Raw genomic sequence first — 17,953 nt, forward strand, 5'->3', positions numbered from 1 at the left:
ATTTTTGGGAGTAAATAACGAATTTAATACCTATATTCAGGGCAAAGTGGCTGGGGGCCAGCCTCAGCCCCAGCCAAAAAAACGTCCAACAACCCGTTTGTTATTCAAACCAAATTTGTTATTCAAAACAGCAAAAATGTTTGCTAAAACTGCAGTTTTTGTCAGCTGAAAATGGGAAAAAGCCCTCATATAGACCGATACGCCGATTTAGAGTCTTAGGCCCATAAAAGCCACATTTATTATCCGATTTTGCTAAAATTTGTGACAGTGAGTTGTGTTAGGCTCTTCGACATCCTTCTTCAATTTGGCGCAGATCGGTCTAGTTTTGGATATAGCTGTCATATGGACCGATCTGCCGATTTAGGGTCTTAGGCCCATAAAAGCCACATTTATTATCTGATTTTTCTGAAACTTGGGACAATGAGTTGTGTTAGGCCCTTCGACATCCTTATTCAATTTGGCCCAGATCGGTCCAGATTTGGATATAGCCGCCATATAGATCGATCTTTCGATTTAAGGTTTTGGTCCTATAAAAGGCACATTTATTGTCCGAATTCGTCGAAATTTGGGACAGTGAGTTAAGTTAAGCCCCTCGACATACTTCTACAATTTGGCCCAGATCGGTCCAGATTTGGATATAGCTGCCATATAGACCATTCCGCCGATTTAGGGTCTTAGGCCCATAAAAACAACATTTATTATCCGATTTTGCTGAAATTTGGGACAGTGAGCTGTGTAAGGCCCTTCGACATTCTTCTTCAATTTGGCCCAGATCGGTTGAGATTTGGATATAGCTGCCATATAGACCGATCTCTCGATTTAAGGTTTTGGTCCTATAAAAGGCGCATTTATTGTCCGATTTCGTCGAAATTTGGGACAGTGAGTTGTGTTAGGCCCTTCAACATCCCTCTTCAATTTAGCCCAGATAGTTTCAGTTTTGGATATAGCTGCCATATAGACCGATCTGCCGATTCAGGGTCTTAGGCCCATAAAAGGCGCATTTATTAGCCGATGTCGCTGATATTTGGAACAGTGAGTTAAGTTAAGCCCCTCGACATACTTCTGCAATTTGGCCCAGATCAGTCCAGATTTGGATATAGCTGCCATATAGACCGATCCGCCGATGTAGGGTCTTAGGTCCATAAAAGCCACATTTATTATCCGATTTTGCTGAAATTTGGGACAGTGAGCTGTGTTAGGCCCTTCGACATTCTTCTTCAATTTGGCCCAGATCGGTTGAGATTTGGAAAAAGCTGCCATATAGACCGATCCCTTCATTTAAGACTTTTAGCCCATAAAAGGTGCATTTATTGTCCGATGTCGCTGAAATTTGGTACAGTGAGTTGTGTTAAGCTCTTTGACATTTTTCTGAAACTTGGCTCATCTTGGTCCAGATTTGGATATAGCTGCCTTATGGACCGATCTATTGATTTAAGGTTTTGGGCCCATAAAAGACGCATTTATTGTCCGAAGTCGTCGGAATTTGGGACAGTGAGTTGTGTAAGGCCCTTCGACATCCCTCTTTAATTTGGCCCAGATCGTTTGAGAATTGGGTATAGCTGTCATATAGACCGATCCGCCGATTTAGGGTCTTAGGCTCATAAAAGCCACATTTATTATCCGATTTTGCTGAAATTTGGGACAGTGAGTTGTGTTAGGCTCTTCAACATTCTTCGTCAATTTGGCTCAGATCGGTTCAGATTTGGATAAAGCTGTCATATGGACCGATCTCTCGATTTAAGGTTTTGGTCCTATAAAAGGCGCATTTATTGTCAGATTTCTTCGAAATTTGGGACAGTGAGTTGTGTTAGGCTTTTCAACATCCTTTTTCAATTTGGCCCAGATCAGTCCAGATTTGGATATAGCTGTCATATAGACCGATCCCTCCATTTAAGACTTTTAGCCCCTAAAAGGTGCATTTATTGTCCGATGTCGCTGAAATTTGGTGCAATGAGTTGTGTTAAGCTTTTCGACATTTTTCTGAAACTTGGCCCATATCGGTCCAGATTTGGATATAGCTGCCTTATGGACCGATCTCTCGATTTAAGGTTTTGGTCCTATAAAAAGCGCATTTATTGTCCGATTTCGTCGAAATTTGGGACAGTGAGTTGCGTTAGGCCCTTTGACATCCTTCTTCAATTTGGACCAGATCGGTCCAGATTTGGATATAGCTGCCTTATGGACCGATCTCTCGATTTAGGGTCTTAGGTCCATAAAAGCCACATTTATTATCCGATTTTGCTGAAATTTGAAGCAGTGAGTTGCGTTAGGCCCTTTGACATCCTTCTGCATTTTGGCTCAGATCGGTCCAGATTTGGATATAGCTGCCATATAGACCGATCTCTCGATTTAAGGTTTTGGTCCTATAAAAGGCGCATTTATTGTCCGATTTCGTCGAAATTTGGGACAGTGAGTTGTGTTAGGCCCTTCAACATCCCTCTTCAATTTAGCTCAGATCGGTCCAGATTTATATATATCTGCCATATAGACCGATCTCTCTAGTTAGGGTTGTGGGGCCATAAAAGGCGCATTTATTGTCCGATTTCTCCGAAATTTGGGACAGTGACTTGTGTTAGGCCATTCGACATCCCTCTTCAATTTAGCTCAGATCGGTTCAGATTTGGATATAGCTGCCATATAGACCGATCTCTCGTGTCACATATGGTTCAGATCGGTCTATTGTCTTCTTTCTTAAATTGGTTTTGACAGAACATTTGTCCCATTAGCCGAACTTTGAAAAGCGTTTCAAAAGCTTTTTTCTTCTGCGCTTCTCCTTCTGCCTTTTTACTTCATTATCATATCCTACTGTATGACGCTGCATTGTTTACCACGGACCGCCTCATAGTCCTATGGGCGGGCAGCTAAGCTTTGAAGAACTCGATTTATTTATTTTACTTACCTTCATTGCAATCTCAATTTTTTTTTATGATAATATTAAATAAAAAAGTCAGATGGTTTGCGATTTAATTTAAATTTGGTTTCCATTTATTTTAAAGTGTTTTTGATTCACAATTCCTTTCTCATAATTCATACTAGAGATACTGATATCGATAAGAGTTGCTTTTGCTTTTTTTTTGCTGATATGATTGTAAATACGTATGCCGAATTAGCAAATAACATTGATTTAAGAAAAACCAAAAAAAAAAGAGGAAAAATAATAAAAATTTGAAAATATTCAATAATGATAATTTGTATACTACCTCAATATCATGGTAGTGGGCAATAATAATAACAATAGTAATAATTACAATAATTTTTTTAATTAGCATAATAAACATTTTCGAAAACCTACACAACAACAAGATTCATGATATAATTATTATTATTTATTTTTTATTTTAAACAAAAAAGTGGTTTCTAAACCTTATCTTATGTTAAGCATGGGCTTCTTTGGTTTAAGTTAGGTAAGGTAAGGTAATGTTATTGAAATTGATTTGTGTTGTGATATGATGTTGCCAGTTGGCTAAAAGTTATATAATTCAAAAATTTTTGCTTTTTTGTTTTCTTTCATGGAGTTTAGATCGATTAACAATACAATTAGTATTAAAAATAGAAGTTGTCGTTTACCTTTTTTTTCGAGGAGTAAATTTTAAGAAAAAAAAACTAACAAAATTATTCAACTGTTTTGTTTTTAAGATTTTACACATATATATAAGTTGATTTTTTTTCTGTGTTAATTTTTTCATATGTTTTTATGAGAATTGCTTTTTAATAAAAAAAAAAAATTTGTCCTTTGCATTTTCTCCGCTGGTCCTTTACTGGGAATAATTGCTCCTTCCCCTGCCCTAGTCTAAATATTGCTTGACATACTTGGCATTTAAGGTTGTGATGCCATTCGTATACGTGCTGTGGCCCTTGATTTGGTGTGTATTTCGGCGGTCCTTAAAGTAATGCCAAAAATGTCCTCATGGTAACGATTCTCATCCTGAAAGTTGAAGAGAAAACAAACATACACACAACATATGTTAACAATATGCTCTCATTAAACAAATGCCAAAAATGACGAAAGAAAAGTTTTGATTTATAAAAATTTTGATTTAAAAAAAAAAAAGAGACTGGGAACAACTTGAAATGTGTCTTAGGCAAACTTTGATGCTGCCTGCCTTCTCACCCCCTCCCAAAGTTTGTTCAAAGTTGTTGTAGATTGTAAAACATACCTCGTATTTTTTTTTACAACAGACTGCTCATTCCTTTCGTGTGTTTTCGGCATTGCAAAGACATGTTACTTTTGTTTTTGAACGGCAGCCTTATTAAATATTTATAAAACATTTGCTTCACCAAACCAATGCTCAACTTTTTCTGTTTGCAGCTGACACACAGAGTAACTCTGCTAGCACCTCATACTCACTCTGACACATTGTAAATGTCAGCTGCTGAGGTCTCGAAAAGTAAATAACCACGCACTCATTGTGTTACGCACACTTGAACTCCTGAAGGATACATTCATCGCCATTCCTATGCATTCATGCATCCTATTTACACGCACACACACACCCACAACCACACACCCACATGCGAGCATAGAAACAGTTAAGTCATTGCATGTCTAATAAAATGACTTTAAATAATGTGAAAGTTAACAGAGATTTCAACCAACCTACCGCAACCGCAATTGGAGTCAAAATCATGCCAACATGAGAAATTATATAGATCCCGAAATTCGGCAAAGAAATGCCTGTTCTAAAGCCAGGAAAGGATTCAAGCAAGAGAATATCTTGCAAATTGGAAAATGTTACAGTACTTTCGGACATACTTCGATTTTTCGAATTTTCGAATTTTACCACAACAAATTGCGATTTTCAACTTGTTTTTTAGAGAATAACTTTGGGGACTGTGTTAAAAAGTACTTTTAAGCCATGAACTGTACTTCTGCGTCCTTAACTCAAAAAGTTTTCGGGCCTCGAAAATTGAAAATTTTCAAAGGCTAACCCCTTGCCTGAAAAATGCAAAAAAATATCAAAGTGAAAATTTTTTAGAGAGCGCCCTAACCAACTGATTCCTGATCAAATTCGAAATTCGGGGTTGCCATCGCTTATTCGAAATTCGAAGATTGGAAAAAGTTACAGCACTTTCGGACATTCTTCGATTTTTCGAATTTTACCACAACAAATTGCGATTTTCAACTTGTTTTTTGGAGAATAACTTTGGGGACTGTGTTAAAAAGTACTTTTAAGCCATGAACTGTACTTCTGCGTCCTTAACTCAAAAAGTTTTCGGGCCTCGAAAATTGAAAATTTTCAAAGGCTAACCCCTTGCCTGAAAAATGCAAGAAAATATCAAAGTGAAAATTTTTGAGAAGCGCCCTAACCAACTGATTCCTGATCAAATTCGAAATTCAGGGTTGCCATCGCTTATACGAAATTCGAAGATTGGAAAAAGTTACAGCCCTTTCGGACATTCTTCGATTTTTCGAATTTTACCACAACAAATTGCGATTTTCAACTGATTCCTGATCAAATTCGAAATTCAGGGTTGCCATCGCTTATTCGAAGATTGGAAAAAGTTACAGCACTTTCGGACATTCTTCGGTTTTTCGAATTTTACCACAACAAATTGCGATTTTCTACTTGTTTTTTGGAGAATAACTTTGGGGACTGTGTTAAAAAGTACTTTTAAGCCATGGACTGCACTTCTGCGTCCTTAACTCAAAAAGTTTTCGGGCCTCGAAAATTGAAAATTTTCAAAGGCTAACCTCTTGCCTGAAAAATGCAAAAAAATATCAAAGTGAAAATTTTTGAGAAGCGCTCTAACCAACTGATTCCTGATCAAATTCGAAATTCAGGGTTGCCATCGCTTATTCGAAATTCGAAGATTGGAAAAAGTTACAGCACTTTCGGACATTCTTTGATTTTCGAATTTTACCACAACAAATTGCGATTTTCAACTTGTTTTTTTGGAGAATAACTTTGGGGACTGTGTTAAAAAGTACTTTTAAGCCATGAACTGTGCTTCTGCGTCCTTAACTCAAAAAGTTTTGTGGCCTCGAAAATTGAAAATTTTCAAAGGCTAACCCCTTGCCTGAAAAATGCAAAAAAATATCAAAGTGAACATTTTTGAGAAGCGGCCTAACCAACTGATTCCTGATCAAATTTGAAATTCAGGGTTGACATCGCTTAATCGAAGTTCGAAGATTGGAAAAAGTTACAGCACTTTCGGACATTCTTCGATTTTCGAATTTTACCACAACAAATTGCGATTTTCAACTGATTCCTGATCAAATTCGAAATTCAGGGTTGCCATCGCTTATTCGAAATTCGAAGATTGGAAAAAGTTACAGCACTTTCGGACATTCTTCGATTTTTCGAATTTTACCACAACAAATTGCGATTTTCAACTGATTCCTGATCAAATTCGAAATTCAGGGTTGCCATCGCTTATTCGAAATTCGAAGATTGGAAAAAGTTACAGCACTTTCGGACATTCTTCGATTTTTCGAATTTTACCACAACAAATTGCGATTTTTAACTGATTCCTGATCAAATTCGAAATTCAGGGTTGCCATCGCTTATTCGAAATTCGAAGATTGGAAAGAGTTACAGCACTTTCGGACATTCTTCGATTTTTCGAATTTTACCACAACAAATTGCGATTTTCAACTTGTTTTTTGGAGAATAACTTTGGGGACGCCGTTAAAAGTACTTTTAAGCCATGAACTGTACTTCTGCGCCCTTAACTCAAAAAGTTTTCGGGCCTCGAAAATTGAAAATTTTCAAAGGCTAACCCCTTGCCTGAAAAATGCAAAAAAATATCAAAGTGAAAATTTTTGAGAAGCGCCCTAACCAACTGATTCCTGATCAAATTCGAAATTCAGGGTTGCCATCGCTTATTCGAAATTCGAAGATTGGAAAAAGTTACAGCACTTTCGGACATTCTTCGGTTTTTCGAATTTTACCACAACAAATTGCGATTTTCTACTTGTTTTTTGGAGAATAACTTTGGGGACTGTGTTGAAAAGTACTTTTAAGCCATGGACTGCACTTCTGCGTCCTTAACTCAAAAAGTTTTCGGGCCTCGAAAATTGAAAATTTTCAAAGGCTAACCTCTTGCCTGAAAAATGCAAAAAAATATCAAAGTGAAAATTTTTGAGAAGCGCTCTAACCAACTGATTCCTGATCAAATTCGAAATTCAGGGTTGCCATCGCTTATTCGAAATTCGAAGATTGGAAAAAGTTACTGCACTTTCGGACATTCTTCGATTTTCGAATTTTACCACAACAAATTGCGATCTTCAACTGATTCCTGATCAAATTCGAAATTCAGGGTTGCCATCGCTTATTCGAAATTCGAAGATTGGAAAAAGTTACAGCACTTTCGGACATTCTTCGATTTTTCGAATTTTACCACAACAAATTGCGATTTTCAACTTGTTTTTTGGAGAATAACTTTGGGGACTGTGTTAAAAAGTACTTTTAAGCCATGAACTGTACTTCTGCGTCCTTAACTCAAAAAGATTTCGGGCCTCGAAAATTGAAAATTTTCAAAGGCTAACCCCTTGCCTGAAAAATGCAAAAAAATATCAAAGTGAAAATTTTTGAGAAGTGCCCTAACCAACTGATTCCTGGTCAAATTCGAAATTCAGGGTTGCCATCGCTTATTCGAAATTCGAAGATTGGAAAAAGTTACAGCACTTTCGGACATTCTTCGATTTTTCGAATTTTACCACAACCAACTGCGATTTTCAACTTGTTTTTTGGAGAATAACTTTGGGGACTGTGTTAAAAAGTACTTTTAAGCCATGAACTGTACTTCTGCGTCCTTAACTCAAAAAGTTTTCGGGCCTCGAAAATTGAAAATTTTCAAAGGCTAACCCCCTACCTGAAAAATGCAAAAAAATATCAAAGTGAAAGTTTTTGAGAAGCGCCCTAACCATCTGATTCCTGATCAAATTCGAAATTCAGGGTTGCCATCGCTTATTCGAAATTCAAAGATTGGAAAAAGTTACAGCACTTTCGGACATTCTTCGATTTTTCGAATTTTACCACAACAAATTGCGATTTTCAACTGATTCCTGATCAAATTCGAAATTCAGGGTTGCCATCGCTTATTCGAAATTCGAAGATTGGAAAAAGTTACAGCACTTTCGGACTTTCTTCGATTTTTCGAATTTTACCACAACAAATTGCGATTTTCAACTGATTCCTGATCAAATTCGAAATTCAGGGTTGCCATCGCTTATTCGAAATTCGAAGATTGGAAAAAGTTACAGCACTTTCAGACATTCTTCGACTTTTCGTATTTTACCACAACAAATTGCGATTTTCAACTTGTTTTTTGGAGAATAACTTTGGGGACTGTGTTAAAAAGTACTTTTAAGCCATGAACTGTACTTCTGCGTCCTTAACTCAAAAAGATTTCGGGCCTCAAAAATTGAAAATTTTCAAAGGCTAACCCCTTGCCTGAAAAATGCAAAAAAATATCAAAGTGAAAATTTTTGAGAAGTGCCCTAACCAACTGATTCCTGGTCAAATTCGAAATTCAGGGTTGCCATCGCTTATTCGAAATTCGAAGATTGGAAAAAGTTACAGCACTTTCGGATATTCTTCGATTTTTCGAATTTTACCACAACAAATTGCGATTTTCAACTGATTCCTGATCAAATTCGAAATTCAGGGTTGCCATCGCTTATTCGAAATTCGAAGATTGGAAAAAGTTACAGCACTTTCGGACTTTCTTCGATTTTTCGAATTTTACCACAACAAATTGCGATTTTCAACTTGCTTTTTGGAGAATAACTTTGGGGACTGTGTTAAAAAGTACTTTTAAGCCATGAACTGTACTTCTGCGTCCTTAACTCAAAAAGTTTTCGGGCCTCGAAAATTGAAAATTTTCAAAGGCTAACCCCTTGCCTGAAAAATGCAAAAAAATATCAAAGTGAAAATTTTTGAGAAGCGCCCTAACCAACTGATTCCTGATCAAATTCGAAATTCAGGGTTGCCATCGCTTATTCGAAATTCGAAGATTGGAAAAAGTTACAGCACTTTCGGGCTTTCTTCGATTTTTCGAATTTAACCACAACAAATTGCGATTTTCAACTTGTTTTTTGGAGAATAACTTTGGGGACTGTGTTAAAAAGTACTTTTCAGCCATGAACTGTACTTCTGCGTCCTTAACTCAAAAAGTTTTGTGGCCTCGAAAATTGAAAATTTTCAAAGGCTACCCCCTTGCCTGAAAAATGCAAAAAAATATCAAAGTGAAAATTTTTGAGAAGCGCCCTAACCAACTGATTCCTGATCAAATTCGAAATTCAGGGTTGCCATCGCTTATTCGAAATTCGAAGATTGGAAAAAGTTACAGCACTTTCGGACATTCTTCGATTTTTCGAATTTTACCACAACAAATTGCGATTTTCAACTTGTTTTTTGGAGAATAACTTTGGGGACTGTGTTAAAAAGTACTTTTAAGCCATGAACTGTACTTCTGCGTCCTTAACTCAAAAAGATTTCGGGCCTCGAAAATTGAAAATTTTCAAAGGCTAACCCCTTGCCTGAAAAATGCAAAAAAATATCAAAGTGAAAATTTTTGAGAAGTGCCCTAACCAACTGATTCCTGGTCAAATTCGAAATTCAGGGTTGCCATCGCTTATTCGAAATTCGAAGATTGGAAAAAGTTACAGCACTTTCGGACATTCTTCGATTTTTCGAATTTTACCACAACAAATTGCGATTTTCAACTTGTTTTTTGGAGAATAACTTTGGGGACTGTGTTAAAAAGTACTTTTAAGCCATGAACTGTACTTCTGCGTCCTTAACTCAAAAAGTTTTCGGGCCTCGAAAATTGAAAATTTTCAAAGGCTAACCCCCTACCTGAAAAATGCAAAAAAATATCAAAGTGAAAGTTTTTGAGAAGCGCCCTAACCATCTGATTCCTGATCAAATTCGAAATTCAGGGTTGCCATCGCTTATTCGAAATTCGAAGATTGGAAAAAGTTACAGCACTTTCGGACTTTCTTCGATTTTTCGAATTTTACCACAACAAATTGCGATTTTCAACTTGCTTTTTGGAGAATAACTTTGGGGACTGTGTTAAAAAGTACTTTTAAGCCATGAACTGTACTTCTGCGTCCTTAACTCAAAAAGTTTTCGGGCCTCGAAAATTGAAAATTTTCAAAGGCTAACCCCTTGCCTGAAAAATGCAAAAAAATATCAAAGTGAAAATTTTTGAGAAGCGCCCTAACCAACTGATTCCTGATCAAATTCGAAATTCAGGGTTGCCATCGCTTATTCGAAATTCGAAGATTGGAAAAAGTTACAGCACTTTCGGGCTTTCTTCGATTTTTCGAATTTTACCACAACAAATTGCGATTTTCAACTTGTTTTTTGGAGAATAACTTTGGGGACTGTGTTAAAAAGTACTTTTCAGCCATGAACTGTACTTCTGCGTCCTTAACTCAAAAAGTTTTGTGGCCTCGAAAATTGAAAATTTTCAAAGGCTACCCCCTTGCCTGAAAAATGCAAAAAAATATCAAAGTGAAAATTTTTGAGAAGCGCCCTAACCAACTGATTCCTGATCAAATTCGAAATTCAGGGTTGCCATCGCTTATTCGAAATTCGAAGATTGGAAAAAGTTACAGCACTTTCGGACATTCTTCGATTTTTCGAATTTTACCACAACAAATTGCGATTTTCAACTTGTTTTTTGGAGAATAACTTTGGGGACTGTGTTAAAAAGTACTTTTAAGCCATGAACTGTACTTCTGCGTCCTTAACTCAAAAAGATTTCGGGCCTCGAAAATTGAAAATTTTCAAAGGCTAACCCCTTGCCTGAAAAATGCAAAAAAATATCAAAGTGAAAATTTTTGAGAAGTGCCCTAACCAACTGATTCCTGGTCAAATTCGAAATTCAGGGTTGCCATCGCTTATTCGAAATTCGAAGATTGGAAAAAGTTACAGCACTTTCGGACATTCTTCGATTTTTCGAATTTTACCACAACAAATTGCGATTTTCAACTTGTTTTTTGGAGAATAACTTTGGGGACTGTGTTAAAAAGTACTTTTAAGCCATGAACTGTACTTCTGCGTCCTTAACTCAAAAAGTTTTCGGGCCTCGAAAATTGAAAATTTTCAAAGGCTAACCCCCTACCTGAAAAATGCAAAAAAATATCAAAGTGAAAGTTTTTGAGAAGCGCCCTAACCATCTGATTCCTGATCAAATTCGAAATTCAGGGTTGCCATCGCTTATTCGAAATTCAAAGATTGGAAAAAGTTACAGCACTTTCGGACATTCTTCGATTTTTCGAATTTTACCACAACAAATTGCGATTTTCAACTGATTCCTGATCAAATTCGAAATTCAGGGTTGCCATCGCTTATTCGAAATTCGAAGATTGGAAAAAGTTACTGCACTTTCGGACATTCTCCGATTTTTCGAATTTTACCACAACAAATTGCGATTTTCAGCTGATTCCTGATCAAATTCGAAATTCAGGGTTGCCATCACTTATTCGAAATTCGAAGATTGGAAAAAGTTACAGCACTTTCGGGCTTTCTTTGATTTTTCGAATTTTACCACAACAAATTGCGATTTTCAACTTGTTTTTTGGAGAATAACTTTGGGGACTGTGTTAAAAAGTACTTTTAAGCCATGAACTGTACTTCTGCGTCCTTAACTCAAAAAGTTTTCGGGCCTCGAAAATTGAAAATTTTCAAAGGCTAACCCCTTGCCTGAAAAATGCAAAAAAATATCAAAGTGAAAATTTTTGAGAAGCGCCCTAACCAACTGATTCCTGATCAAATTCGAAATTCAGGGTTGCCATCGCTTATTCGAAGTTCGAAGATTGGAAAAAGTTACAGCACTTTCGGACATTCTTCGATTTTTCGAATTTTACCACAACAAATTGCGATTTTCAACTGATTCCTGATCAAATTTGAAATTCAGGGTTGCCATCGCTTATTCGAAATTCGAAGATTGGAAAAAGTTACAGCACTTTCGGACATTCTTCGATTTTTCGAATATTATTACTACAAATTGCGATTTTCAACTTGTTTTTTGGAGAATAACTTTGTGGACTGTGTTAAAAAGTACTTTTAAGCCATGAACTGTACTTCTGCGTCCTTAACTCAAAAAGTTTTCGGGCCTCGAAAATTGAAAATTTTCAAAGGCTAACCCCTTGCCCAAAAATGCAAAAAAATATCAAAGTGAAAATTTTTGAGAAGCGCCCTAACCAACTGATTCCTGATCAAATTCGAAATTCAGGGTTGCCATCGCTTATTCGAAATTCGAAGATTGGGAAAAGTTACAGCACTTTCGGACTTTCTTCGATTTTTCGAATTTTACCACAACAAATTGCGATTTTCAATTTGTTTTTTGAAGAATAACTTTGGGGACTGTGTTAAAAATTACTTTTAAGCCATGAACTGTACTTCTGCGTCCTTAACTCAAAAAGTTTTCGGGCCTCAAAAATTGAAAATTTTCAAAGGCTAACCCCTTGCCCAAAAAATGCAAAAAAATATCAAAGTGAAAATTTTTGAGAAGCGCCCTAACCAACTGATTCCTGATCAAATTCGAAATTCAGGGTTGCCATCGCTTATTCGAAGTTCGAAGATTGGAAAAAGTTACAGCACTTTCGGACATTCTTTGATTTTTCGAATTTTACCACAACAAATTGCGATTTTCAACTGATTCCTGATCAAATTCGAAATTCAGGGTTGCCATCGCTTATTCGAAATTCGAAGATTGAAAAAAGTTACAGCACTTTCGGACATTCTTTGATTTTTCGAATTTTACCACAACAAATTGCGATTTTCAACTTGTTCTTTGGAGAATAACTTTGGGGACTGTGTTAAAAAGTACTTTTAAGCCATGAACTGTACTTCTGCGTCTTTAACTCAAAAAGTTTTGTGGCCTCGAAAATTGAAAATTTTCAAAGGCTAACCCCTTGCCTGAAAAATGCAAAAAATATCAAAGTGAAAATTTTTGAGAAGTGCCCTAACCATCTGATTCCTGATCAAATTCGAAATTCAGGGTTGCCATCGCTTATTCGAAATTCGAAGATTGGAAAAAGTTACAGCACTTTCGGACATTCTTCGATTTTTCGAATATTATTACTACAAATTGCGATTTTCAACTTGTTTTTTGGAGAATAACTTTGTGGACTGTGTTAAAAAGTACTTTTAAGCCATGAACTGTACTTCTGCGTCCTTAACTCAAAAAGTTTTCGGGCCTCGAAAATTGAAAATTTTCAAAGGCTAACCCCTTGCCCAAAAAATGCAAAAAAATATCAAAGTGAAAATTTTTGAGAAGCGCCCTAACCATCTGATTCCTGATCAAATTCGAAATTCAGGGTTGCCATCACTTATTCGAAATTCGAAGATTGGAAAAAGTTACAGCACTTTCGGACTTTCTTTGATTTTTCGAATTTTACCACAACAAATTGCGATTTTCTACTTGTTTTTTTGGAGAATAACTTTGGGGACTGTGTTAAAAAGTACTTTTAAGCCATGAACTGTACTTCTGCGTCCTTAACTCAAAAAGTTTTCGGGCCTCGAAAATTGAAAATTTTCAAAGGCTAACCCCTTGCCCAAAAAATGCAAAAAAATATCAAAGTGAAAATTTTTGAGAAGCGCCCTAACCAACTGATTCCTGATCAAATTCGAAATTCAGGGTTGCCATCGCTTATTCGAAATTCGAAGATTGGAAAAAGTTACAGCACTTTCGGACATTCTTCGATTTTTCGAATTTTACCACAACAAATTGCGATTTTCAGCTGATTCCTGATCAAATTCGAAATTCAGGGTTGCCATCACTTATTCGAAATTCGAAGATTGGAAAAAGTTACAGCACTTTCGGACATTCTTCGATTTTTCGAATTTTACCACAACAAATTGCGATTTTCAACTGATTCCTGATCAAATTTGAAATTCAGGGTTGCCATCGCTTATTCGAAATTCGAAGATTGGAAAAAGTTACAGCACTTTCGGACATTCTTCGATTTTTCGAATATTATTACTACAAATTGCGATTTTCAACTTGTTTTTTGGAGAATAACTTTGTGGACTGTGTTAAAAAGTACTTTTAAGCCATGAACTGTACTTCTGCGTCCTTAACTCAAAAAGTTTTCGGGCCTCGAAAATTGAAAATTTTCAAAGGCTAACCCCTTGCCTGAAAAATGCAAAAAAATATCAAAGTGAAAATTTTTGAGAAGCGACCTAACCAACTGATTCCTGATCAAATTCGAAATTCAGGGTTGCCATCACTTATTCGAAATTCGAAGATTGGAAAATGTTACAGCACTTTCGGACTTTCTTTGATTTTTCGAATTTTACCACTACAAATTGCGATTTTCAACTTGTTTTTTTGGAGAATAACTTTGGGGACTGTGTTAAAAAGTACTTTTAAGCCATGAACTGTACTTCTGCGTCCTTAACTCAAAAGGTTTTCGGGCCTCGAAAATTGAAAATTTTCAAAGGCTTACCCCTTGCCTGAAAAATGCAAAAAAATATCAAAGTGAAAATTTTTGAGAAGTGCCCTAACCATCTGATTCCTGATCAAATTCGAAATTCAGGGTTGCCATCGCTTATTCGAAATTCGAAGATTGGAAAAAGTTACAGCACTTTCGGACATTCTTCGATTTTTCGAATATTATTACTACAAATTGCGATTTTCAACTTGTTTTTTGGAGAATAACTTTGTGGACTGTGTTAAAAAGTACTTTTAAGCCATGAACTGTACTTCTGCGTCCTTAACTCAAAAAGTTTTCGGGCCTCGAAAATTGAAAATTTTCAAAGGCTAACCCCTTGCCTGAAAAATGCAAAAAAATATCAAAGTGAAAATTTTTGAGAAGTGCCCTAACCATCAGATTCCTGATCAAATTCGAAATTCAGGGTTGCCATCGCTTATTCGAAATTCGAAGATTGGAAAAAGTTACAGCACTTTCGGACATTCTTCGATTTTTCGAATTTTACCACAACAAATTGCGATTTTCAACTTGTTTTTTGGAGAATAACTTTGGGGACTGTGTTAAAAAGTACTTTTAGGCCATGAACTGTACTTCTGCGTCCTTAACTCAAAAAGTTTTCGGGCCTCAAAAATTGAAAATTTTCAAAGGCTAACCCCTTGCCTGAAAAATGCAAAAAAATATCAAAGTGAAAATTTTGAGAAGTGCCCTAACCATCTGATTCCTGATCAAATTCGAAATTCAGGGTTGCCATCGCTTATTCGAAATTCGAAGATTGGAAAAAGTTACAGCACTTTCGGACATTCTTCGATTTTTCGAATTTTACCACAACAAATTGCGATTTTCAACTTGTTTTTTGGAGAATAACTTTGGGGACTGTGTTGAAAAGTACTTTTAAGCCATGAACTGTACTTCTGCGTCCTTAACTCAAAACGTTTTGTGGCCTCGAAAATTGAAAATTTTCAAAGGCTAACCCCTTGCCTGAAAAATGCAAAAAAATATCAAAGTGAAAATTTTTGAGAAGTGCCCTAACCATCTGATTCCTGATCAAATTCGAAATTCAGGGTTGCCATCGCTTATTCGAAATTCGAAGATTGGAAAAAGTTACAGCACTTTCGGACATTCTTCGATTTTTCGAATTTCATCACAACAAATTGCGATTTTCAACTGATTCCTGATCAAATTCGAAATTCAGGGTTGCCATCGCTTATTCGAAATTCGAAGATTGGAAAAAGTTACAGCACTTTCGGACATTCTTTGATTTTTCGAATTTTACCACAACAAATTGCGATTTTCAACTTGTTTTTTGGAGAATAACTTTGGGGACTGTGTTAAAAAGTACTTTTAAGCCATGAACTGTACTTCTGCGTCCTTAACTCAAAAAGTTTTGTGACCTCGAAAATTGAAAATTTTCAAAGGCTAACCCCTTGCCTGAAAAATGCAAAAAAATATCAAAGTGAAAATTTTTGAGAAGCGCCCTAACCAACTGATTCCTGATCAAATTCGAAATTCAGGGTTGCCATCGCTTATTCGAAATTCGAAGATTGGAAAAAGTTACAGCACTTTCGGACATTCTTCGATTTTTCGAATTTTACCACAACAAATTGCGATTTTCAACTTGTTTTTTGGAGAATAACTTTGGGGACTGTGTTGAAAAGTACTTTTAAGCCATGAACTGTACTTCTGCGTCCTTAACTCAAAAAGTTTTCGGGCCTCAAAAATTGAAAATTTTCAAAGGCTAACCCCTTGCCTGAAAAATGCAAAAAAATATCAAAGTGAAAATTTTTGAGAAGCGTCCTTACCAACTGATTCCTGATCAAATTCGAAATTCAGGGTTGCCATCGCTTATTCGAAATTCGAAGATTGGAAAAAGTTAAAGCACTTTCGGACATTCTTCGATTTTTCGAATTTTACCACAACCAATTGTGATTTTCAACTTGTTTTTTGGAGAATAACTTTGGGGACTGTGTTAAAAAGTACTTTTAGGCCATGAACTGTACTTCTGCGTCCTTAACTCAAAAAGTTTTGTGGCCTCGAAAATTGAAAATTTTCAAAGGCTAACCCCTTGCCTGAAAAATGCAAAAAAATATCAAAGTGAAAATTTTTGAGAAGTGCCCTAACCATCAGATTCCTGATCAAATTCGAAATTCAGGGTTGCCATCGCTTATTCGAAATTCGAAGATTGGAAAAAGTTACAGCACTTTCGGACATTCTTCGATTTTTCGAATTTTACCACAACAAATTGCGATTTTCAACTTGTTTTTTGGAGAATAACTTTGGGGACTGTGTTAAAAAGTACTTTTAGGCCATGAACTGTACTTCTGCGTCCTTAACTCAAAAAGTTTTCGGGCCTCAAAAATTGAAAATTTTCAAAGGCTAACCCCTTGCCTGAAAAATGCAAAAAAATATCAAAGTGAAAATTTTGAGAAGTGCCCTAACCATCTGATTCCTGATCAAATTCGAAATTCAGGGTTGCCATCGCTTATTCGAAATTCGAAGATTGGAAAAAGTTACAGCACTTTCGGACATTCTTCGATTTTTCGAATTTTACCACAACAAATTGCGATTTTCAACTTGTTTTTTGGAGAATAACTTTGGGGACTGTGTTGAAAAGTACTTTTAAGCCATGAACTGTACTTCTGCGTCCTTAACTCAAAACGTTTTGTGGCCTCGAAAATTGAAAATTTTCAAAGGCTAACCCCTTGCCTGAAAAATGCAAAAAAATATCAAAGTGAAAATTTTTGAGAAGTGCCCTAACCATCTGATTCCTGATCAAATTCGAAATTCAGGGTTGCCATCGCTTATTCGAAATTCGAAGATTGGAAAAAGTTACAGCACTTTCGGACATTCTTCGATTTTTCGAATATTATTACTACAAATTGCGATTTTCAACTTGTTTTTTGGAGAATAACTTTGTGGACTGTGTTAAAAAGTACTTTTAAGCCATGAACTGTACTTCTGCGTCCTTAACTCAAAAAGTTTTCGGGCCTCGAAAATTGAAAATTTTCAAAGGCTAACCCCTTGCCCAAAAAATGCAAAAAAATATCAAAGTGAAAATTTTTGAGAAGCGCCCTAACCATCTGATTCCTGATCAAATTCGAAATTCAGGGTTGCCATCACTTATTCGAAATTCGAAGATTGGAAAAAGTTACAGCACTTTCGGACTTTCTTTGATTTTTCGAATTTTACCACAACAAATTGCGATTTTCAACTTGTTTTTTTGGAGAATAACTTTGGGGACTGTGTTAAAAAGTACTTTTAAGCCATGAACTGTACTTCTGCGTCCTTAACTCAAAAAGTTTTCGGGCCTCGAAAATTGAAAATTTTCAAAGGCTAACCCCTTGCCCAAAAAATGCAAAAAAATATCAAAGTGAAAATTTTTGAGAAGCGCCCTAACCAACTGATTCCTGATCAAATTCGAAATTCAGGGTTGCCATCGCTTATTCGAAATTCGAAGATTGGAAAAAGTTACAGCACTTTCGGACATTCTTCGATTTTTCGAATTTTACCACAACAAATTGCGATTTTCAGCTGATTCCTGATCAAATTCGAAATTCAGGG

General features: G+C 36.1%; 1 protein-coding gene across 1 annotated transcript in view; it reads right to left on the reverse strand.

The window, feature by feature from the left end:
• Positions 1–2,955: 2,955 nt before the first annotated feature.
• The window catches only part of LOC106083069 (nitric oxide synthase), a 317,072-nt gene continuing 302,074 nt past the window's right edge, over positions 2,956–17,953 (reverse strand). The window contains exon 17 of the mRNA XM_013245896.2: positions 2,956–3,925. Within this exon, the coding sequence (XP_013101350.2) occupies positions 3,818–3,925 (108 nt within the window). The 3' untranslated portion in view covers positions 2,956–3,817. The remainder of the gene's footprint in view (positions 3,926–17,953) is intronic.

Source organism: Stomoxys calcitrans, chromosome 3 (assembly GCF_963082655.1).
Source record: "Stomoxys calcitrans chromosome 3, idStoCalc2.1, whole genome shotgun sequence".
NCBI lineage: Eukaryota > Metazoa > Arthropoda > Insecta > Diptera > Muscidae > Stomoxys > Stomoxys calcitrans.